Source organism: Staurois parvus, unplaced genomic scaffold, assembly GCF_062004578.1.
Source record: "Staurois parvus isolate SC_StPar_1 unplaced genomic scaffold, SC_StPar_1.0 ptg000453l, whole genome shotgun sequence".
NCBI classification, from domain to species: domain Eukaryota; kingdom Metazoa; phylum Chordata; class Amphibia; order Anura; family Ranidae; genus Staurois; species Staurois parvus.
This window is the reverse complement of record NW_028318249.1, coordinates 646266-671275: the sequence shown is the minus strand read 5'-3', so window position 1 is coordinate 671275 and position 25010 is coordinate 646266. Positions and strand designations below refer to the sequence as shown.

At 42.8% G+C, this 25010-nt stretch overlaps 1 protein-coding gene across 2 annotated transcripts in view; it reads right to left on the bottom strand.

Moving 5' to 3' along the window:
* Positions 1–25010, bottom strand: part of LOC149453054 (protein EFR3 homolog B) — a 374094-nt gene that overhangs the window by 55707 nt on the left and 293377 nt on the right. For both annotated transcript variants that reach the window (XM_089688739.1, XM_089688740.1), the window contains exons 7-13: positions 24592–24726; positions 20503–20581; positions 19452–19587; positions 13296–13457; positions 6790–6901; positions 4288–4339; positions 1093–1265 (exon numbers count right to left, since the gene is read on the bottom strand). In XM_089688739.1, coding sequence (XP_089544865.1) covers positions 1093–1265; positions 4288–4339; positions 6790–6901; positions 13296–13457; positions 19452–19587; positions 20503–20581; positions 24592–24726 — 849 coding nt within the window. The remainder of the gene's footprint in view (positions 1–1092; positions 1266–4287; positions 4340–6789; positions 6902–13295; positions 13458–19451; positions 19588–20502; positions 20582–24591; positions 24727–25010) is intronic.

Genomic DNA, 25010 nt, shown 5'->3' with positions numbered 1-25010 from the left:
CGCCGGAACCGGTGGGAAATTTGAAATTTTTAAAAAATGTAATTTTTGCTGTCATTGCTGTTTCAATGCATTTCACATATATTTTGTCCCTACTGCTTTGTGCTGTGCCCTGCCTGCATTTTGACTATTCTTTCTGCCTGGAAACTTAGAAAAGTCCATGGCGTCCAAAAAGCGTCCCTTTAGGTCAAAAGCGGTTTTAAACCGGCTAGAGAACAGCGATAGTAAATCAGAACCACTTGCAGAATTGAGTGATAATGATTCGTGGGGAAATTCGTCATCAGACACTGAAAACGATTTTGTGACTTTGCTCAGCGATGTGCGAATTTGCCTCTGTATTTCAAATTTCAGTGTTTTTGGTTTGATTATATTATTGAATTAAATTTATTATTATTATGTTTTTATTTTTTATGATTATTTATTAAATTATAATTTATGATTTTGTGTTTCAAGTTTTATCATATCCGGAATGTTTACTAGACTCTTATTCGGACAGATTTCAGTGAGTTATTCCTAAAAATTACAGCCTACAATAAAAAACTACATATTTCCATGCAAAAAAATGGTACCGCTTTCAGCACAAAAAAATCGGAAAGAATCATACCGCCGAGGAGGTTAAGACCTTAAGAGGGTTTACCGCCCATGTCCACCACAGGGCACAAGCTACTGGAGGGGCATCTCCCTACCCACCCACACAATCACCCACCTATGATCAGTGACTGATTCAGTCAGTCCAGCGCAGTCTTCAGCACAAACAGGATATTAATCTTTAAAAAGTAAGCCTGCTTTGTCATTTAAACTAATTTAAGACTGAACATTTAGATTTTTGAATCAGCCCAGCTGTCCCATAATATTTGGTTTCTTTATACGAATAAATGTAGCAGTGGCTGTGGCACGTCCAGTGGGCTACACAGCAAAGATATCAGAGGAGCAAGGATAGGCAAGTATAAGGCAAAGGGGGTTGCAGGACAGGGGGCTTTTTAAAGGATAAATGTACTTTAATGCATGTTTAAATCATCAGGGTTGTTAAAAAAAGAGACAGGGATGAAAATGTGCCTGGGTACCTTCAGTATAACATTCAGTATGTTGTGGTACCTGATGGTGGAAAACTTGCGCCTGTTCCCATGGCGGTCTATCAATGAGATGAGAATCTCCAGTACAAACAGTCGGAGCTCAGCGTCTTCCATCAAGGTGGAGGAAAGCAGCGGGTCAAGGAAAGAGCTGGGTAACGCGGTCAGCATATTGGTACACTGGAAGCCCAGGGACACCTTTCAATTTCAGGAGGAGACAAAGCAATTAATGCAAAGAAAAAGAAATGAACAATATAAAAATGGAAGTAATCTGTAAGATATTGATCAGAAAATATCTCTTTTGCTAACCACAGTCATCTGAAATCTGATTTACTGTTGTATGTAATACTATCTGGAATTACTTTATTTGCCTTAAAGGACAATTTCACCTTTAGTTGTCAATTAAAGCTTACCCCCATAGTGTAACCCGCAGAGAAATCTACTTACATTTGGTCAAACTTAAGAGATCTCAGCTGTTCTGTCTTTGTAAGTTAAAAGTCCCAGCTTGGCCATATGCCTATGCATTCATTTCTATGGCTGGTTTGAGCTTATGGTGGCCCCCAGTCATCCAGTGGAGTTCAGCTCCAACCATAGGACTGAATGAGACCATGGCACACATGCATTGTAGGTGGAGGCCGTCCGCAACGTTTTTATTATTTTTTTTTGCAAATGTGGTGCAGCACTAGACAGAGCCACTCAGTAGGGAATGGTCACGGTCTGTGTCCCCAGAGATTCACTCTGCCTTTTTGTCCTACTGACGTCTTTGTTACTTTAAAGTGATGGAAAAATCGAAAATTTTGAGCTGTCTTCAAGTGTGCAATAGAGGGAAAAATCTCCAATCAGGTCTAAAACAGGATTTCACTTAATTTGGAAGGAGACCCTCTCACTTCCTGTCACTTCAAGGGTAATCTTTCCAATGGGACTCAAACAACAAAACTGACAGGAATTTTGATCACCCCCAATCTATTCAAAACCTTTCTTATTTTTGCTCTGAAAACTTCAGGTCAAGGTGAACCGTAATAATTAGATAATTACAGCCCAAGCCATTTACTGAACACAGATTGTGCACGCAGGGGAGAAAATGCACGTCTGAATGCACCGCAAAATCTGGAAGGTGAACAGTCGCAATCCTAAAAAATGTCTACAAATGTTTGTTGCCTGCCTTCAATTTTTTCTGAAAGATCTGTCACAGATCTTTAAAATGCATTCTCTAAATTAGCAAAGCAAAGTGACAGTGTCGCTGCAAAGGCTACTCCCCCCAAAACACCAAGTGTTCAGTTTACCTGCGTTCCCCCTCTGCTGCATCCTCTGCCTCAACCAGCAACACTACCTAGTGCTTTCAGATATTATTATTATATAGTGTTTATAAAGCGCCAATAGTTCGCTCAGCGCTGTACATTACAAAGGGGGACAGAACATGTGACAGAACAATACCAATACAATGCAAAACATGAGGGGATTGAGGGCCCTGCTCTTTCGAGCTTACAATCTAGGAGATATAAAGCATATTTATCTTTTTCCCCTATGACAATGCTTGGGTCTAACAGCCAATAAAACCAAGCATTGTCACATGAGCAAGGCAGTGGCATCACTGCTCCTGCTGGTCGTTGACACTGGTGAATTTAGGGCTGGCTGCAACGAAGGATCTGCAAGAAGGCAGAGGTAAGGGGTATGGGGGGGTTGAAGGGCCTTTGCATGGACAATGCCACCTTGCTACATATAAGCAAGGTCACAGTGTTTCTTTAAAAGTAGGGTGACGTAGTATAAAACTAGCTACTACCCCTCTACTTGTTTGTGATGTAGATACTGGCAATAGCTTGATTTACCCCTTCACCTGTCTCACCTATTTACCACATATAGACCAGAACACTCATTTCATTTTATTATTATTATTATTATACAGGATTTATATAGCGCCAACAGTTTGCTCAGCACTTTACAATATAATGGGAGACAACACAGTTCAATACAAGAGGGTTAGGAGGGCCTGATCCTGGGAGCTTACAATCTAAGAGATTTTTTTGATTCATAAATGACTTATGTAATGAAGTGATACATATTGGCCTTTTGGGGACAAACAATGCTTTCTCCTGATGGTACTGTCTTTCAACTAATTCTATATTTTTATATTTCTATTCTGTTTATTTTAGCTAGTTGGCATATGTAAATTAATGTTCTAGGATACAATATCTCGAACCATAAGAGCATCAATTTGTGCTGAAGTTATGAACTATTAGATGCACACTCCTAGTTTTGGGACTGTCACTGAGACATATAAGAAACCATTTAATAAGTTCAATTTCCATTTAATTAAAGTGGAACTAAACCCTCCTATCCTTTATCAATTGATGGTTTGATTGAGAGTACAAGCAACTGTGACAGTTTTCATTCATGGCATAACTTAAATGTAACTGTTTTCGGAAACCATCACTTCAATGGGTTTAGTACCATTTTAATTTCAAATATACTTCACTTGCTTCAGAGCACTAACCAAGTAAAGTACTAAACACACTTCTAAAACATATCACTGTTTATTATAAATGTGTTTTTTAACAGCTTTATCAAAGATGCAGCTAGTGGGACATCACTGCAATGCATGTGCATGAAGGTAAACTGGGCCTTAAAAGATAAGTTCACCTTTGGTAACATGTGACACCTGTATTTAGCGTGTAACTTGTTACCAAAGAGAAGCTGCCTGCACCCCTCCAATACCCTGCTGTGACAGTGGGCGGGAGATCTTCTCTCCGCAACCACTGTCAAAATATAAAAAGAGCACAGCCGTGTGGGGCTCTGCCCACATGGCCGCATCGTTTATTCCGGGAGTTGTGTGAATTAATGAACTACAACTACCATCTGCCATTGTAGCAAATGGTTTGTATTTCTCAATTACCTGAATGAGTGCTGGTGAGTGCTCTTGTACTTCACCGATCTTTCTCCTCGTACGGGAGATATGGGCGGACAACTATAATGAAATTCTACAGGAGCCTGACATTGCACCTGTGATCTGCTGATTGTGGCTGCAATGCTCTGCAGGCTCCAGAAAAAAAATAATAAAGGCTCATTTTTTTTAACTGCAAAAATATGAGCATTTATTATTTTTTTAAAAAGTTGGACTTAGCCTTTATTCAGTCGCCACTTGTAATGCAGTAATAGGCAGATAAACAGTTCATTAGGCAACAAAAAAATGTATCTATTCATCAATGTAACCTATGAGGAGTACCTGAAGAAGTGACTTCAGAAGCATGACCTGAATCAGACGATTTCTGTTTTCTCTGTGGGAAAAAAAAATGTCTTTAATATTTTGAATTTTTAGTTCAAAGATGAACTGAAATGTAGAAGCTGTTTCTAAAACAGACAGGAAGTGGACTAAAGTCTAGTCACCGGTATTGCCTGTACTTTCCCATCAGCTGATCTTTCCACTGTATTGACTTACCATGCCTTGTTCTACATTGGGGATGATTTACTAAAACAGGAGAGAGTGCAAAATCTGGTGCAGCCCTACATATAAACCAATCAGCTTCCAGGTTTTGTGTCAAAGCTTAATTGAACAAGCTGAAGTTAGAAGGTGATTGGCTACCATGCACAGCTGCACTAGATTTTGCACTTTCCAGTCTTAGTAAGTCAAACCCACTGTGTCTCTGTGTGTAGGCAGCCATCTTGGTGGAAGCAGGGCTTTGCTTCCTCATGCCAAAGCCTCCAGCAAGGAAAACCATGAGCCGCACAAGAGTAACATCACAGAACCTCAAAAATTAGATATAAAGTTATGAATCTCACATACCCTCACATACCAGGAAGTGCGGTTACATTTCAGGAAGAATTCCAGTCAAAAGGTAGATTTTTCTGGGTAATGATTAGGCATGATTATCATTTCTAAATGTTCACTATAACATATTAAATCTTCACTTTTTATGTTCAGGTCCTTTTTTAATGCCAGGAGCGAATAGGGAATATTTATGACCCATGTTAGAAAAAACAATGGTATGGCTACTACTTGCAGTGTGTTGAGCACCGATAAAGTTGTCTGCTTCTCTAGTTATGCATTTGATCCAGCTAAGACTTTCAAGCTCATGGAACACCAATCAGCCAGCTACAATGGATATGACCTCTGACTTAGGGCCTGCGTTTCAAGCTCTTTATGTCAGAATTGCGTTTCTATTCCTACAAGTCAATAGGAAGTATTAAGCAGTTTAGAAAGAGGACAAAAACAGGTTAGAAGGCCAAAAGCAGCCTGGGGGCCCAATGTGGTGCTTTGGCACTTACTGTGCAGCCCTCTTGGCATCTGAGGTCAGTGATTTGTTGTGGTGCACACTCCGGCAAATGAAAGAACATTGTAGGCTGGATTTCAGTAGTTTATGGTTTGGTTTATTTCATACCATTCTGACCTTTTCTGTGCAGTCTAGTCCTTTCCTCTTATGTGCCGTTTTTGCCTCTGATCCTTTATGATGAATCTTGCTGAGAGAAATTTCAAATATGTCATGTGTGAAGTTTAAGGGTGCTGATTGGAGCACAGATGTGGAAGCACTGATTTGTAAAGTGGCTGTAATAGCAGTAACCTCTAGCAGGCTCATGTAATGCATCTTCAGTCTAGAACTGTTTCCTAAAGCATTTCTTCAGAGTTCAACAGCTGCTATAGCATGTCTGCAGGCTCTGACCATCTCCCATATCACGTCTGTAGTCTCTGACCATCTTTTGCATCATGTCTGCAGTCTCTGACCATCTCTTGTATCACGTCTGCAGTCTCTGACCATCTCTTGTATCACATCTGCAGTCTCTGACCATCTCTTGTATCATGTCTGCAGTCTCTGACCATCTCATATATCATGTCTGCAGCCCCTAACCATCTCCTATATTATGTCTGCAGTCTCTGACCATCTCCTGTATTATGTCTGCAGTCTCTAACCATCTCCTGTATCATGTCTGCAGTTTCTGACCATCTCCTGTATCATGTCTGCAGTCTCTGACCATCTCATATACCATGTCTGCAGTCTCTGGCCATCTCATATACCATGCCTGCAGTCTCTGACCAACTTGTAAACCATATCTGCAATCTCTGACCAGTTCTTGTATCATGTTTACAGTCTCTAACCATCTCCTGTATCATGCCTGCAGTCCCAGACCATCTCCTGTAACCTTTCTGCAGTCTCTAACCACCTCATGTACCATGTCTGCAGTCTCTGACCATCTCTGGTATCATGTCTGCAGTCTCTGATCATCTCTTGTATTATGTCTGTAGTCTACACACGAAGCCATGGTGAAGACCCCTAGCACACAACTTACTGCTTGATGGCTTTGTGCATCTCCTTTAGAGACCTCAGCAGTCAGTAGTGGAAGCATTAATTTGTAAAGAGGCTATAATGAGAATGATCAGTAGCAATCTCATGTATCATGTCTCCAGTCTCTTGCTGTCTCCTGTAGTGTGTCTTCAGTCTCTAATTACCCTGTTGCATGTCTGCAGTCTCTGATTGTCTTATTTAGTATATCTAAATTCTATGACAGTATACTGTCAAATAATGAATATTATGTGCTTCACTTTGGATCTATCAGGGGCCACAGTTGAGATCTACACTTTGTAAGTTGACAACCGCTGGTGTAGACCATTTAAAGCCCTTATAACACACACTAAGGACACTTTTGATCAGAAGCCAGTTTATGTTTTAGTATGTTTTTGTAGAACATACACACTCCATTTAGAACGTAGTGTAAAGCTGGACTCAAGTCTTACCCTGCTTTTCCAGGTTCCATACTATGATGCACTGAAGGAAGTGGCACTTTTCCCATGATAAACAACATGACCTCTGACCTTTGGTAAGTGGGCAGAGTGCTGGCAAATGAACCTGCAAAAGAACACATGACTTACAAACAATGTTGGCTTACTAGGTCACATACACATACAATTAGCTTTGCCAGTCTGTGTCCAGTTAGGTCTAATGATGACCAGAGGTCAGGTTGTGGCTAAAATGTGGCCCTGGCATGTCAGCAGTCCATTTTCTTAAAGTAGTAGTCCATTACATGCCCACAGAGGGAGAATTCAGCTTGAATTCTAAATACGTTTAAGCCCTTGAAGAACTTTCGTTTAACTAAAGGTTCTGATCCATTAAACCTTTTCTTTTATTTCAAGAAGGCTGTATAACATGTGTTTGCACAATGCTGCCCTCTGCTGGACATTTATGGTAACAATGTGTAAGAGGATGACAAACTCTGTAAGGGACCACTCCTGAAATAAAAATATTATATACAAGTAGTAAACAACATTTTTCAAATATTTACTAACTAATTTAATTTATATTTCACAAAATTTGGACTCTAAAACAAGACTTTCATGAAATATTTAATTGCAAACCTAAGAATATAGGGTTAAAGTGCTCCACGGAAACAGCCCAAAGTAAAATTCATATACATATAAGCTGCTTTACCTCTAAAAGGAATTGTAATTCTGTTTTCCTGGAGATGTGATTTACACATCTCTACCACAATGCACAGCCAAACAGGTGACAATACTATTTCAGATTCCTGTCACTCATCAACCTCTAGCCTTGCTCCTTGGAGAATGGATCAACATAATAATCATCTCTATTGAATCAGAATGAAGCTGATTCAGGAAGCTGGAAAAGTAAAATCAGGAAAAAGAAGAGTGATTTGTTTGGCTGTGCAGTGTGGGGAAGGTATATGAATCTCAAGACTGACTGAACAAAAGTACAAATATTTTGGTGGGCAAAACAGGTCACATACTGTATATATGCAAGATCTGGGATGAGTGGCGAGAGAGACCATTAAAGAACAGCAGTCTGAAATGTCAAGTGGAACTAAAACAGTTTTTTAGAGGCATTTGTACACCCCTTGCTACCTGCTACCCCAGTTAGCCACTTGCTTTCCAGAGGATTTACCCCCCTTCCTGACCAGGCTATTTTTCGCAATACGGCGCTGCGTTATTTTAACTGAAAATTGAGCGGCCACGTAACACTGTACGCAAATTAAATTTATGTCCTTTTTTTCCACAAATTGAGATTTCTTTCGGTGGTATTTGATCGACTGTGCGTTATTTATTTTTTACGCTATAAGCAAAAAAAACCTGACAATTTTCAGAAAAAAAACATGTTTTTGACTTTTTGCTATTAAACATGTCCTGTAAAAAAAATGTAAAAAAGCAAATTTCGCCATAAATTTAGGCCAAAATGTATTCTGCGACATGTCTTTGCTAAAACAAAAATCCAAATACATGTAAATTATTTGGTTTAAGTGAAAGTTATAGCATCTACAAATGGTGGTGTATATACAGTCAGGTCCATAAATATTGGGACATCGACACAATTCTAACATTTTTGGCTCTATACACCACCACAATGGATTTGAAATAAAATAAACAAGATATGCTTTAACTGCAGACTGTCAGCTTTAACTTGAGGGTATTTACATCCAAATCAGGTGAACGGTGTAGGAATTACAACAGTTTGCATATGTGCCTCCCACTTTATAAGGGACCAAAAATAATGGGACAATTAGCTTCTCAGCTGTTCCATGGCCAGGTGTGTGTTATTCCCTCATTATCCCAATTACAATGAGCAGATAAAAGGTCCAGAGTTCATTTCAAGTGTGCTATTTGCATTTGGAATCTGTTGCTGTCAACTCTCAAGATGAGATCCAAAGAGCTGTCACTATCAGTGAAGCAATCCATCATTAGGCTGAAAAAACAAAACAAACCCATCAGAGAGAGAGCAAAAACATTAGGTGTGGCCAAAACAACTGTTTGGAACATTCTTAAAAAGAAGGAACGCATCGGTGAGCTCAGCAACACCAAAAGACCCGGAAGACCACGGAAAATAACTGTGGTGGATGAACGAAGAATTCTTTCCCTGGTGAAGAAAACACCCTTCACAACAGTTGGCCAGATCAAGAACACTCTCCAGGAGGTAGGTGTATGTGTGTCAAAGTCAACAATCAAGAGAAGACTTCACCAGAGTGAATACAGAGGGTTCACCACAAGATGTAAACCATTGGTGAGCCTCAAAAACAGGAAGGCCAGATTAGAGTTTGCCAAACGACATCTAAAAAAGCCTTCACAGTTCTGGAACAACATCCTATGGACAGATGAGACCAAGATCAACTTGTACCAGAGTGATGGGAAGAGAAGAGTATGGAGAAGGAAAGGAACTGCTCATGATCCTAAGCATACCACCTCATCAGTGAAGCATGGTGGTGGTAGTGTCATGGCGTGGACATGTATGGCTGCCAATGGAACTGCTTCTCTTGTATTTATTGATGATGTGACTGCTGACAAAAGCAGCAGGATGAATTCTGAAGTGTTTCGGGTGATATTATCTGCTCATATTCAGCCAAATACTTCAGAACTCATTGGACGCCGCTTCACAGTGCAGATGGACAATGACCCAAAGCAGACTGCAAAAGCAACCAAAGAGTTTTTTAAGGGAAAGAAGTGGAATGTTCTGCAATGGCCAGTCAATCACCTGACCTGAATCCGATTGAGCATGCATTTCACTTGCTGAAGACAAAACTGAAGGGAAAATGCCCCAAGAACAAGCAGGAACTGAAGACAGTTGCAGTAGAGGCCTGGCAGAGCATCACCAGGGATGAAACCCAGCGTCTGGTGATGTCTATGCGTTCCAGACTTCAGGCTGTAATTGACTGCAAAGGATTTGCAACCAAGTATTAAAAAGTGAAAGTTTTATTTATGATTATTATTCTGTCCCATTACTTTTGGTCCCTTAACAAGTGGGAGGCACATATGCAAACTGTTGTAATTCCTACACCGTTCACCTGATTTGGATGTAAATACCCTCAAATTAAAGCTGACAGTCTGCAGTTAAAGCACATCTTGTTCGTTTCATTTCAAATCCATTGTGGTGGTGTATAGAGCCAAAAATGTTAGAATTGTGTCGATGTTTCAATATTTATGGACCTGACTGTATATTGGGATTTTTTTTTTTATACTAGTAATGGTGGTGATCAGCAATTTATTGCGGAACTGCGGTGGGCATTCTGACACTGGGGGGAACTGACTGTCACTGACATCCCCAGTGACTCTAATACAGTGATCAGTTCTAATGAAAAGCACTGACACTGTACTAATGATACTGGGCAGGAAGTGGTTAACATCTGGGACAATCAAAGGGTTAACTGTGTGCTATTTTACTGTGTTTCACTGTGTCAGCACATTGCTTTGTATTGCTCGGCTATGCCAAGCAATACAAAGCAATGTGCAGGAGCTGACAGGGGAGAGATCCGTATTGTTTACATACAGGTCTCTCCCCTGTCAGTGATGATCGGTGATCGTCGGGTGCTGGTGGGGAATCACCAGCCAGGACCCGGCGATCGACAGCTAAAGCTGCCAATTGCAGCACGGGTACGCCACGCATGCCCCCTACCTAAAATGCACAATCATGTGTATATTCGTAATTTTTCGCGGCCCTGCCACCCTGTACCAGTATGTCTGCTATAGGGCGGTGGGAAAGTGGTTGAAAAAAACAAACAAAAACAAAAAAAGACTATACATACCCTTTTCCTGCAGTTTGCCTGCAAGTCTGATGACATCACCCCTTCTTCCTTCATAGGCAGCAGGGGGTGGAAATTCTTTCAGGACACAGCTGCATTCACATAATGGTGTCTGCGTATTAGAGTACTATGAGCCCAGCCTGCGTGATGAGCCACCCTCCAGGGGAGAGTGCAAACAACAGGAAATGGGCAGAATTACATTGTTCAGTTTGTTCTGCTGAGAAGAAGACTGCCAGCACTGGACCAAGGAAGAAGTTGGGCAGTGTGGAAAGGGTAGGTAGAAACTGGGATTTTTTTTTTTTAACACAGAAGTGCAGGGGAGGTATGAAACAAATGAAAGGAAAAATGTTCTTGGAGTTCCATTTTAATTTGCTACTATGCAGGTTATTAAGGTAGAATAGACTCTGCGGGGGTTATTTACTAAAACTGGAGGTGCAAAATCTGGTGCAGGTCTGCACAGAAACAAATCAGCTTCCAGGTTTTATTGTTAAAGCTTAACTGAACAAGCTGAAGTTAGAAGATGATTGGCTACCATGCACAGCTGCACCAGATTCTGAGTAAATCTCCCCCTGTATGTCTCTTCTGCCATAAAATCTCTCCCCCTACCTGCTAGCTTTTTTTGCAAAATGTACAAAGAGAACAATGCATGTGCAGCTCAGTGTACAGTCCCAGAATCCTACAGTTAAGTGCTGAAGGAACACAGGCAATGGAGCGGTGAGGGGGACCACCGACATATCACCTCTGGAGAACAGCACTTTGCAAGGAACAAGCGCCCTAATGTGCAAATATGCTCTATATACTTATGACAAAAGTTCCCGAGAGCCTCAAACGTTTAGTTACACTTGAACCCTAAATTTACAAGGATGGAACTTTTACCTCAGCATCTGAGATTATTTTACATGCTGCAGAACCTTCTTATTTTCCCACAATTAAAGAACCCATAAAGTAATTAGTTTGGTCTATAGAATTCCCTGCAATGTACACTTGTACTGTGCTGCCCTCTGCTGAACCTCCATAGTCACTAATAGTCAAATTGTTCCCATTTATGCACCCAACAGCCTAGTATTAGGGAGTATTAACCAACTGTATATTGTATATAAACGGCCGGATGGTGGCAGTGCAGGGCCGAGTGGCCGTTTATAAATGGCCTCCCCGCACCCTGCTTGTGCGTGCTCCCTGGGAGCACGTAGCACCACGATCCGATGCCCTCTGTGTCCTTCGGACACAGTGGAACACCGATTGTCGTACGGGACCTCTGTGCGAGGTCCCGATCATGTGATCACTGACTGGCCAATCAATGATCACATGCAGAGTAGTAAGCAAGATGTCACTAGAGATGTCATAATGTTTACATTCCATAATGTAAAGCGCTGAGCAAACTGTCGGGGCTATATAAGTCCTGTATAATAATAATACTACGTGTGAAATCTGTGAATGATCGCAGAGGTCACATAGTACAAGGCTATTCACAACAGTAGTTCTCAAGAATGCAAGAATGCAGCCAGAGAGAAGGAGAAATGATTGCTTTTACAGCCTTCATGGGTGTAAAAGCAATCAGTGTGTAAAAAAAAAAAAAAAATCTTCATCACCCCCCACAAGTAGTACATGGTGACACTGTACTGCTAGGGTGACAGTATGTAAAAAAACCAAAAAAAAATTATTTTAAAATTTCATATATCCAGCTCCCCACATGGTTCCTATGCAAGTTCTACCAAACAAATTCAGACGAAGTCCGGAAGTGACGAAACGCGTTAAGGGTGTGACGTCGTGACGCACGCACGCAGACCGGAAGTGTCGCCGCGGCCATTTTGTGGGTTATCGACACATGGCTTACCGCATTTGTTTGGTAGAACTTGCATAGGAACCATGTGGGGAGCTGGATATATGAAATTTTAATGTAAGTGGATATTAAAATCTTTTACCTATACCTTGAATATGAGCCTTGAGACCCTTCTTGTCTTTTGAGGACCTTGGAAAATTTCTTTGGAGAGAATGAGAAGATCCCTGCTGGTATATTGATACAGAGGGTAATAGTATTTTATACTATTGGTGTCGGTGGATACACAGTGTTGCAGTGTTCACAGAGTGGTCACAGTTTATCCATACGTGCACAGGAGATATATATGTATACAGTTTTTGCACAGTTTTTGTTGTTTGTGTTTTGCACGGAGTGAATATTTATCATTTATAAAGGTAACGCACTAGATTATTTATTTTGTTTTTTTGAGGTACCACGGGATGCAATGAGATTTTTTCTACTGGAGGATAAAGTTTGAACATTGGGACATATTTTTTGGACATTATTATTGTTTCTTGGGACAATTTTTATTGGGACACTTTTTTCTGAATTTTTTATTACAAATTTTGTTTTTGTTTTTTCTTTTTGAGTTTTCATTATTATGGGATTTGTATATTAATAGGTTTATGTAATTTCAACACAAAAAGGTTATAACATTGTATTACTTTCTGGGGAGAAAGTGTGACTTTTTGAGGAATTTTGAGGTGGTATACACATACACATAATCATCAAATTAGTTGCCTATATTTTTTCTAACCATCAATACGAAAAAAAATTGGATCACAAATACAAAATCCTTTGACTCTGTACAAGGAACTCCACCACACACTGATCCCAAATGGGTGTTTTCATGTTTATGGCACCTTACTACAAGCTATTGCATCTTGTTGATGTAGAAGCATCTAGGAAATATTCTCCCATACCAATAGTCTTGATGACAGCCTCCTGGAACATTCTTTCTTCATGCTCTTTGATAATCTTGGTACCTATGTTGATGGCAGAGTCGTAGCTGCCCGTAAGTTCATAGTCGATGCTCAGTCGCAGCTGCCTCAGAAGAGTGTTGAACACTTCCAGGACTGTAGGCCCTGAAAAACACATGTATAATCATTCTTACATTATTTAAGTCCAAACCAGTTGTCATACCAATGCATTACCCATCAGTGCCAGAAGGTGGTGACACAGCCTTACTGAAGAAAGAAAAACTCTCTGGAAACGTAAACAAATAGTAGACAAGAATCCCTATAATATAAAGAAGGGCATAACGATGAATTTGTATTGGGTCATAAAAAATTAAACCTAAATTCTGCACAAATATATCCTGACTTCAAGACAAAGATCAACTCCAACCAAACTTTTTGTTCAGTTTTAGACAGCATGGAGAAGGGTTAGAACCTTTTTTGAGGCATGCGCCATTTTCGTTATATAAACACGCTGCTAGACGTCTGACACTGAAGCACACCTCCTATGATTATGTGCAATAGCACGAAATGCGTCAGAGAGGAGCTAAAGCGCCATGACATCACGCCGCAGGCACCACGTGGGTCCCGGCGGCCATCTTTGCATTCTGCTCATGGTCAGTGATTTTGTTCTGTTCCCTATTTATCTGCTATCTATGTTGGAATAAACATACACCTTATCAAACGGTATCACGCTATTGGCCTCCTCTTTTCTGGGCTCCCTGTGAGCTTTTAACAACCTGCAGAGCTACATGAAAGGAGGGATAGAGCCATATTGACAGCGGAGTGAGCAGTGAGGGGAATACCTGACCAGACCATATCCATCCATAAAGGGGCCTCCAGTTCATCCACTGAGAGTACTGTCTCTAAATGCGCTCATTGATTGCGCATCTGGTGAGTGCGCAGTCTTTATATTATCGGTCACATCACCACAATACTGGATGGAACACCTATTATTGAAGATTATTTGATCTACCATACACTTATATTTGGACAATATGTCAACATTTTAATAGCACCATTGGTCACTATACAGTGACGGACTTCACGTTATCACTGAGTCACTTTATTTTGTATGATTTATTTGGCACCTTGTCACAAGTCACTTTATTTATTATGGGCAGCACAGTGGCTAAATGGTTAGCACTTCTGCCTGGCAGTACTAGGGTCGTTGGTTCGAATCCCAGCCACGGCACCTCCTGCCTAGAGTTTGCATGTTCTCCCTGTGCCTGCGTAGGTTTCCTCCGGGTACTCCAGTTTTCTCCCACACTCCAAAGACATGCTGGTAGGTGAATTGGTTCCTGTCTAAATTGTCCCTAGTATGTGTATGTAAGAATGTAAGCTAGGGACCTTGGATTGTACACCCCTTGAGGGTTAGGGACTGATGTTAATGTACAATATATATATGTAAAGCACTGCGTAAATTGATGGCACTATATAAGTACCTGAAATAAATAATAAAATAAATACATTTATATATTTATATGATTAATGTACAGAGTTTTCACATTGATGGTTGGAATTTCCACACGTAGACTTGGAATGATAGGAAAGAAGGAGCACCCAATGTCTAAAAGAATGCAAGTTTGATGGTAGATTGAGGAGTTTATTGAGAATAGCGACAAGTACATCAAACCAACGCATTTCGGGCTGTTGCTGCATGATAATTATGGGAATGATTCCCACACTGATTATATATTTGATCGGTTACAGAACAATGAGCTGCCCCTGGAAGCTCAGCTGTTACTCTCCGAAACCTGGCAAATATACACTGCTCAGAAAAAATTAAAGGAACATTTTGAAAACACATCAGATCTCAATGGGGAAAAATATTATGCTGGATCTCTATACTGATATGGACGGGGTAATGTGTTAGGAACATAAGGATGGCCCATCGTTTGATGGAAATTAAAATTATCAACCTACAGAGGACTGAATTCAAAGACACCCCGAAAATCAAAGTGAAAAAATGATGCAGCAGGCTAGTCCATATTGCTGAAATTTCCCTCATTCCACCCTCATGAAGTCTGTTTCTGATTGTTTGGTCAGAGACATTCACAGCAGTGGTCTGCTGGAGGTCACTTTGTATGGCTCTGGCAGTGCTCATCCTGTTCCTCCTTGCACAAAGGAGCAGATACCGGTCCTGCTGATGGGTTAAGGACCTTCTAAAGCCCTATCCAGCTCTCCTAGTGTAACTTCCTGTCTCCTGGAACCTCCTCCATGCTCTTGAGACTGTGCTGGAAGACACAGCAAACCTTGTGGCAATGGCACGTATTGATGTGCCATTCTGGAGGAGTTGGACTGCCTGTGCAACCTCTGTAGGGTCCGGGTATCGTCTCATGCTACCAGTAGTGACACTGATCCTAGCCAAATGCAAAACTAATGAAAAACAATAAAAAAAAAATGAGTAGGGAAAAAAATGTCAGTGGCCTCCACCTGTAAAACCATTCCTGTTTTGGGGGTCGTCTCATTGTTGCCCATCTAGTGCACCTGTTGTTAATTTCATAAACATCAAAACAGCTGAAACTGATGAACAACCTCCTCTGCTACCTAACTGACAAGATCAATATCCCAGGAGTTTCATTGACTTGATGCAATACTCTGATTAAAAAGTGTTCCTTTTAAAATTACTGTCTTGTAATGTCCGAGGCTTAAACTCCAAGATTAAACGATCTTTGATTTTTGATTATGTAAAAAAATATAAACCTCATATTATACTGTTTCAAGAGACACATTTACAGGGCTCCAGGGTCATGGCCCCGGAGTTCCTATATTATTCATGCGGATTACTCCACCTATTCCAGAGAGGTTGCCATTTTAATTGCTAGATCCTAGAATATACATGTCCTACGAATTAAGACTGACCCAAGGAAAAGATTTGTTATTTTGGTCTGTAAGATTTTTACTCAGTGTTTTACTATTGTGTGTCTATACATTCCCCCACCATTTTCCTTTACAGTGCTAGAGGATATTTTTTCGGTGGTGATCTCTTTGGCAGAGGAAGCTATATTGCTCCTGGGAGATTTCAGTGTGGTCTCTAATGCTGCTCTGGATCGCCAGGGACGTGTATCTGGATCTCATCCTGACTTGGCAACATGGCTGGAGACCTATGCGTTAGTGGATGTTTGGAGACATGGGAACCTGGGGATACGGGACTACTCAACCACTCAGAAAGTCACCGTAAACTTTCTCGAATTGACATGTATCTTACTAAGGTAGATAGCCTTCCATTGTTTCGACATGTTAAGTATCTACCGAAGGCAATCTCAGATCACTCTCCCATGGAAATCAATTTACAGCTGGGGGTTCGTTCAGGACTTAAACATTGGTGTATGAATGCTGGGTGGTTGCAGGAGAAATATGTGAAACTAGGTTGTCTGGAGGCAATAAATCATTAATGGACAACTATACTGAAGCTGATGTGTCTAAGCAGTGGGATGCTTTTAAAGCAACTCTTAGAGGTGCCTATATGAAAGTAGTGGGGGATTTCTCTAGAGCTTTGAGAGTTGATGCAGAAAGGCATTCCTACACCGTTCACCTGATTTGGATGTAAATACCCTCAAATTAAAGCTGACAGTCTGCAGTTAAAGCACATCTTGTTCGTTTCATTTCAAATCCATTGTGGTGGTGTATAGAGCCAAAAATGTTAGAATTGTGTCGATGTCTTAATATTTATGGACCTGACTGTATGTAAGCTTATTTCCTCTAGGGACAAAATGACACAATTGCTTTATCTACATCAAATGTACTATACGCCTCAACGTCTCTTTCGTATGGGGAGATGTGATACAGCCACCTGTCATAACTGTCAGGCTAGTACAGGATCATTTTTAAACATGGTATGGGAATGCTCTAAAGTTAGGCCCTTGTGGTCTGAAGTCACTGCATTCATATCTGATACATTTGATTTAACTAATGTGTGTAGTCCTATGATATGCCTTTTAGGGGTACTTGAAGATGATACTATGAACAATGCTACCAAACATTTTCCGAGAAAGCTGATAGCGTTGCATTGGATACGTACTGATACTCTTAACTTGATGGCATGGAAAAAATTGGTTAACTTGGATCTTCCGCTGTATGAAATGACTTGAAACAAGGGGGTATACGGGGAAGTTTGGAAAGATATAGTCCATGTGGGTAGATTCCGCTGCAACAGTGACTGACAATCCTTAAAGCAGAGCTCCACCCAAAAGGGGAAGTTCCGCTTTAAGCCTTTGTTCCCTCTCCCCATTAAGGATTGGCACCTTTTGGGGAGAGGGTACCCGAATTTGACAGGTACCTGCTCCCACTTCCGCTGCGATCGCCTAGGCCAGGGGTGGGCAACTGTGGCCCTCCAGCTGTTGTAGAACTACAAGTCCCATGAGGCATTGCAAAACTGAGAGTTACAAGCATGACTCCCAAAGGCAGAGGCATGATGGGACTTGTAGTTCACCAACAGCTGGAGGGCCACAGTTGCCCACCCCTGGCTTAGGCGATCGGAAGAGGAAGTTGTCCTCCCCACCTTCCCTCCCCGTAGTCTTCTGGGACACGTGACGGGTCCCAGAAAACTACGGGGCCACTCACAAAGCGCAGCGCTTCTTGTGCATGCGCAGTGGACACCCAGATGTGAAACCGCAAGCTGTCACAGCCGGTTGCCCACACTGAAGATGCCGGTGCCAGGGAGAGAAGACGGCCAGTGAAACCAGCGGTGGTGAAGACACCGCTGGACCGAGGGACAGGTAAGTGGCTGGATTTAAAAGTCAGAAGCTAGTTTTTGTAAGAATCTTACCGTGGACCTGGAGTGGATTGATTTTTCTAAACTAAAGTGGAGTTTTACTTTAAATGCTTAGAATAGAACTCCTATCAGATGTATATTGTTGTCTGTTTCCCTCAGTCTTGTCCTCATGAAAGTGATTATTGGGGCAGGAAGTCATGGTAAACCTAGCAAACAGGGACGCATGCATCAAAACAGACATCAGTTTTATTGATGTCTGTGCCCTTACTGAGAAGAATACCCCTTACTACCTTTTTCTTTTTATATATTCTGGGAACACAGAAATGGAAATTTGGTTTTTGATGACAATACAGCAAAGATCAAAACAGTAAAGTGTATCACTAATGTTATATCTATTTGTCCACAATACGATCTTATGACAATAAAAAGAGTACACTAAACCTGATTTTTTGTTACAGTTTCTAATTTTGAGATTATCCTGGATTCACTTGTGAGGGTATTATGTCTGAACGGTCGCATAGTGCCCGGGTACAGGGGTATAACCAGGGGTGTATTTACCACAAGGCATTTGCCTAGGGCGGCATTTTTCAGGGGGGGCAGCACTGCCCCTTGGAAGATGGGATGGAAGAAGGGACACATGCAGCATGGGGACCTGGTGGGTTCTGAGAGATGCTGCGGGTTTCATAACGGTGTATGCACAGCCCGACTCTCATTCCTGGGGATGTCCGGAGCTGTGAAGGTGAGTGTCTCTCTCTCGCTCATCATGGGGGATGGTGGCTAGTGTATGGGGGGCATTGGTAGTGGAAGGCTCGGGTGGAGGGCAGGGGTGTTCTTGGTCAGTTCTGTGGGGGGGGGGGAGGCACCAATTTTTGTGTTGCCTAGGGCAGCACAAAACCTGAATACACCACTGGGTATAACTGGGGGGGGGGGGGTGTAGGAGGGATAAGAGGATGGGGGCATGGGTTAGTCAGGGGAGGAAGGGTTCATGGGAAGGATAAGGCTGGGAAGGGGGGAAGCAGGGAAAGAGAGCGGGGGAGAGAGAAGAGTAATAAATAGGTGGATAGGTCGAAATAAGGCTGGGGAGTTGGGGAATATAGGGATTAGGAAGTGAGGTACAGGGACATAGGGGAAGGAGCCGATCAGATAGAGTCTAGGGAGCGGGTGGATGGGGCTAGGAATCAGTGTGAGGAAGGGGGGTGCATAAGGAATATGTACAGTATATTACTGATATGGGCAAAGTATGCCCTGTAAATGGTGGCCCCTTACATCCCATTTCATGTCAGTGGACCCTGGGGCAGGAAGTGACAGAAATTCCCCATACAGATCTAACCAGCAGCAAAAAACCTTTGGATGGAATCCCAAGTGCAACCTGCCATCAGAAATGCTGTTCAAACTTCCATACATACCAACAGGACCTGTGGCAGCTATGACTGCGGCCTCAGACAGGACCTCCACAATCCCAGCCCGTATGGTGGCGGCACTCTTGCTGTTTGCATCCAAGTGGCTGAGCAGCTGCTGGATCACCAGATGTGAGTGCTGGGGCTGCAGAATAGGTCAAATACACATGAAATAAATATGGTGCTCATGATATACTGTGGGGTAGTCATTTCATTGGCTGGAAGATGCTGGACTGGGCTCTGCCCCTTATACAAATATAAAATGAAATACTAACAAGGAGGTGTGGAAAGTCTATGCACTCTGAGCTATGACCTGTGCAGAAAGCAGAGGTGAAGCTAAGAGATCATAGAGAATGCCAGATCCTGCAATGGGCCTGCACAGCATCTGGGAGATCATAAAAAATACACTGGTCCTTCTGCAGAGGTCCAATATACACCCTGCTGAGTCAGTTTATACTCTCAGTCCCCTTCTAACTAGCTCATGCTTCTTGCTGATTGGAGAGCTCTAGCTCAAATTCAGGGGGTGCGTCAGACATCTGCAGAGAGACCACTGCTTCCACACAAAGAGAAAGGAGTTGATTTACTAAAGGCAAATAGACTGTGCACCATACAATGTGCAGTTACACTCTGCAAGTGAAATTGCTCCAGAGCTTTGTAATAAGAGATAATGATTCACTTTGCAAGGAATACCCAATCACATGCAAGGAAAATTGAAAAACAAAAGCACTTTTGCTTGCACATAATTGGATGATGGAAGTCAGCAGAGCTTCTGCACATTTACTAAGCTCTGGATCAAGTGCTCTTGCAGAGCGCAACTGCACTTTGCAAAGTGCACAGTCTATTCGCTTTTAGTAAATCAACCCCTAAGTGTCCCTCTCTGCAGCATGCTGGCAGGGGAAAGATTTTCTACTCAGGCTGTAGCTGCTTTCTAAGGAAAACAACTGTAAGACTTTGTACACCTTTTTTTTTGATGTACCTGAAATGTATTTAGCTGGTTTATGTTGGGCTTTAAATGTAAAGTCAAATAGTTATTACACTGGTTGAGCTCAGTTTGACCTACCTGTATGGAGTACATGATTATCTTGAAGCATCGCACAGCGAAGACTTTAGGCTCCCACAAGGAATGGTTATCAAGGTGCCTGCAAAACAGGACACATCGATGTCAATGCTACAGAGAATCTTGGGTAGCTTTGCTGCTATTTACCTAAAAAGTGGTCCATATGCTGTACGCATGCAGCTACATTTCCATATGTAGAGCATAAATGGATCCTATTAGCTGGGCTGACATGAAATATCAACAATGTGTAGCCAGCGACCCAGCCACCACTAGTTTCACAGTACTGAGTTTTATTAATCATTATTATACAGGATTTATATAGTGCCAACAGTTTGCTCAGCGCTTTATAATATAAAGAGAGACAGTACAATTACAATACATTTCAGTACAGAAGGAATAGGAGGGCCCGGCTCATGGAGCTTACAATGTAAAGGAAGGGGGAGGTGATACAAAAGGTAATAGCTGCGGGGGATGATCTGATGGAGGTGACTCAAGTACAGTTCTTAGGTGGAGGTGGGGTAGGCTTCCCTGAATAAGTGAGTTTTCAAAGATCGCCTAAAGGCAGACAGGGTGGGAGCTGACCGGACATACTGGGGTAGGAAGTTCCAGAGGCTGGGAGAGGCTCTGGAGTAGTCCTGGAGGTGAGCGTGGGAGAAGGTGATGAGGGAGTTAGAGAGGAGGATATCATGGGAGGAGCGGAGTGGGCGATATCTGTGGATGAGGTTGGTGATGTAGCTAGTGGCAGTGTTGTGGATGGCTTTGTAAGCTGTGGTTAGTATTTTGAATTTTATACGTTGGGTTAGTGGAAGCCAGTGGAGGGATTGGCAGAGAGGGGCATCAGTCGCTGATTGGCTGGTAAAGTGTGTAAGTCTAGCAGTAGTATTCATAATAGACTGAAGGGGCGACAGCCTGTGTAATGGTAGGCCAGAGAGGAAGGAGTTGCAGTAATCAAGGCGGGATATAATCAAGGGTGGATAAGTTGTTTTGTGGATGTCCACCCTAAATGAGCTGGGCACGTGGTCGCAGCACACACGCAGAATGAGCTTGGACAAATCTTAATGACTGAAGGTCGAAGTCATTATGCACATTTGCCGCTGCTGCATGAATGACTCATTCAGGACCAACATGTAAGCATCAATATAGTGCAGTAAGCGGTGGTAGCGGCGCCAGCTATACATTGTTGATATTTCATGTCTGCCCTGAGCAATGGTGGCGGCTAGGGTCCATTTATGCTGTAGATATGTAAACGCAGAACAAACGTTTACATGTATACAGTGTAAAATACAGTCCAAAATTACGCTCCCTTAGCCTCGTACATAAGTATACACTGTACATGGCATTTTTGATGCCTATGAAAATATACACTAAATACACAGATGAAATATATATATGAGGGTGGTTTTACCTGCCAAAGGATTTGTATTTCTGTCCTTGCAATTCTGAGATAGACACAGAGCAGCCCTGTCTGGCAGACAGGAGATCTGATTTTTTTTATGCTGTAGTTAAAATGTAAGCCTAAAGTAGGCCAGAGATGGCTCGAATCCCATCTGGTTCAGCAGGGACCAGCTGAGATTTGAACCATCTATGGGTAGGCTGATTGTAAAGAAATCGATTGTTGTATGACTTGGGTCAAACTAGCCTGGATCCTTCATGCGATTATTGCCAGCGGCTATAGCCACCCGCTACAATAATCGGTGTTCCCCCGGCAGGGACAGCCCCCTCTGCGCCCCCCCCCCCCCCTCCAGCTGGGAGAACACAATAGCTTCATGGGAGGGATTTCCCCATCAACACTGACTGTGTTGATGGGGGAATCGAGCGATTTTCTTTCCTGCAACTGTCGTTGCAGGAACGAAAATTTCATCATCTAAAACTATTATTATTATTATTATTACTACGAGTTTCTATAGCGCCAAAGGGTTTGCTCAGCGCTGTACAATAGGGGGGGACAATACATGGCACAGTACAACAAAGACAGACAGCGTACGAGGGGTAAGAGGGCCCTACTCTTACGAGCTTACAATCTAGGAGGGAGGGGGTAAAGGTACAGTAGGAAGTGGCTGGGGGGGATGAAGTGGTAGGAGGAATGAGGGAGGATGGCCGTTAGGTGAGGGTGGGGTAGGCTTCCCTGAAGAGATGGGTTTTGAGGGAGCGCCTGAATGTGAATAGAGAAGGCGACAGTCTGATGGATTGGGGCAGTGAGTTCCAGAGGATGGGGGAGGACCTGGAGAAGTCCTGCAGTCGTGCATGGGAGGAGGAGACCAGGGAGCAGGATAAAAGGAGGTCCTGTGAGGAGCGAAGGGTACGGGTAGGGCGGTACTTGGTGATAAGGTTGGTGAGGTAGTCAGGGGCAGTGTTGTGAATGGCTTTGTAGGTCAGGGTAAGGAGTTTAAATTTGATGCGTTGGGCAATCGGGAGCCAGTGGAGGGAGAGGCAGAGGGGGGTGGCAGAGGTGGAGCGGGTGGTAAGGTGGATGAGTCTGGCAGCTGAGTTCAGGATGGTCTGGAGCGGGGAGAGCCTGCACTTGGGTAGGCCAGTGAGGAGGGAGTTGCAGTAGTCAAGGCGTGAGATGATGAGGGAGTGTACTAAAACTATGCTTAACCCTGGCGCCTCCCAGCCCTTTAAGAGTTTCAGAAGCCGGGAGGCGGGACGGGCGGGGTTTAGGGATCATGTGACCGCCATGACGCGTCGTCACGGCGGTCACATGATCGGGAAAGGTCCCAATCGAAAGAGCAGACCAGGACCTTTCCGCGAGTACCGGACATGTGTGCTGGGAGCGCGCAGGGTGCGCGCGCTCTCAGCACATATGTTTTTTGTTAATTGCATGCAAATGTGCGGCCGCTCGGCATCTAGGCCCAGACGCCGGGATGCCGCACATTTGTGTGCAGCCGTCGTGAAGAGGTGAAAAATGCTCCCTTCTTCTACCAGTCCTGCCTAACCTGTGTAAAAGAGATGTGCATACTTACCTATTTTTAACAGTCTGCTCCAGTCCAGTCACGTGATCCCCTGTTTCAGTGAGCGGCAGCTGCAGGGGAGAGGAAGGAACACTTGACAACAGCTGGGAATTCTGGGAGCCATGATGTCACACATGTCTGCACTGCCTCCTCTCCCATGCAGCCGCTGGTGCTACAGGATCACATGCCTGGACTGGACTACAAATAGGTAAGTGCACACATCTTTTTTTACACAGGTTTGACAGCATAGATATGAGAGGGAGGGGAAACATTGTAAAGCACAGTTAGACTGGAATTCTGTTTTAAATAAGCCTTACGGATTTTTCTGTCACTCTGCTCTCTACACCTATCAGCAGCAGATCTTGTCTTCTGTTTTAAATAAGCCTTACAGATCTTTCTGTCACTCTGCTCTCTACACCTATCAGCATGCCACATGTCCGCACAGTTGACTGACCTCTCCCCCTTTCATCTGTGTGGCTTAGACAGATACACACACAGGGGGATTTACTAAAACTGGAGCACCCAGAATCTGGTACAGCTGTGTAGAGTAACCAATCAGCTTCTAACGTCAGCTTGTTCGGTTAATCTTTGATAATAAAACCTGGAAGCTGATCAGTCTCTATGCATAGCTACACCAGATTGTGTGTACACCCGTTTTAGTAAATGTCCCTCAGTGTCTCCAAGCATATTAGAGCTTATTAGAAATCTTTGCATTTTTTGCAAACTGTAGCGCCATTGAAGCACTACCCCCTCCCTTCCCATCTCCCCTACCTCATCTCTCTGTCACCATGCGCTCTCCTACTAATAGCATACTCCTTGTCAGAGCACAAGCACTGCAGTACAACTGTTTGGCCTCTTGTGCTGCTTCTCCCTTTCCCAGTCTGGGCTGTGCTGTCCAGGGACTGTAAGAGGGTGACACCAATCAAATATAGGAATTTGCACTGTTTGCATTTAACAATGTCTTAATGAATGCAGAGATGCAATAATTTGTTTCATCCCCATAAGGAAATATACATCTATCAGCCCTCCCTGTTTCAGAAACAAAATCCTTAAATTGTTTGAATACAGAGATCTACTGCTATAATGCTTTCCACAGACAGAATGTCTTCATGAGCCCACAGAGGTCTGGCATGGTGCTTACATGAGAACAGGCTTAATGGCGTTCTTGATGTTACCATAGGCCGCTCTACCCAGCAGTTCCCTCAGACATCTCTCTGCCAGCTCCGCTGGATTCTCCTTCTCCTTGTCTGTGCTCTGCAGTGGCGATGGAGAGCGGCTGCAAATATAAAACACGTATCACACACAGCCTCAAAACGACCACTAGATGGCAACCTAGTCAACCAAAAATTGCCCTGTGATTCTGAAGAACAATGAACTGTTTATTGGCTTTCTAACAAAAATAATGAGCCGAGTGAGCCTGAATGAGGGCCAGATGACTAGTAACACTACACCTAGAAGTAAATGTTCACATTCTGTTATACTCATTTATGACAGGATGGCTGTTGCTTTGTGATTGGAGGAATTCTAGTGAAATGGGATTTTTGTGACCAGCATAAAATC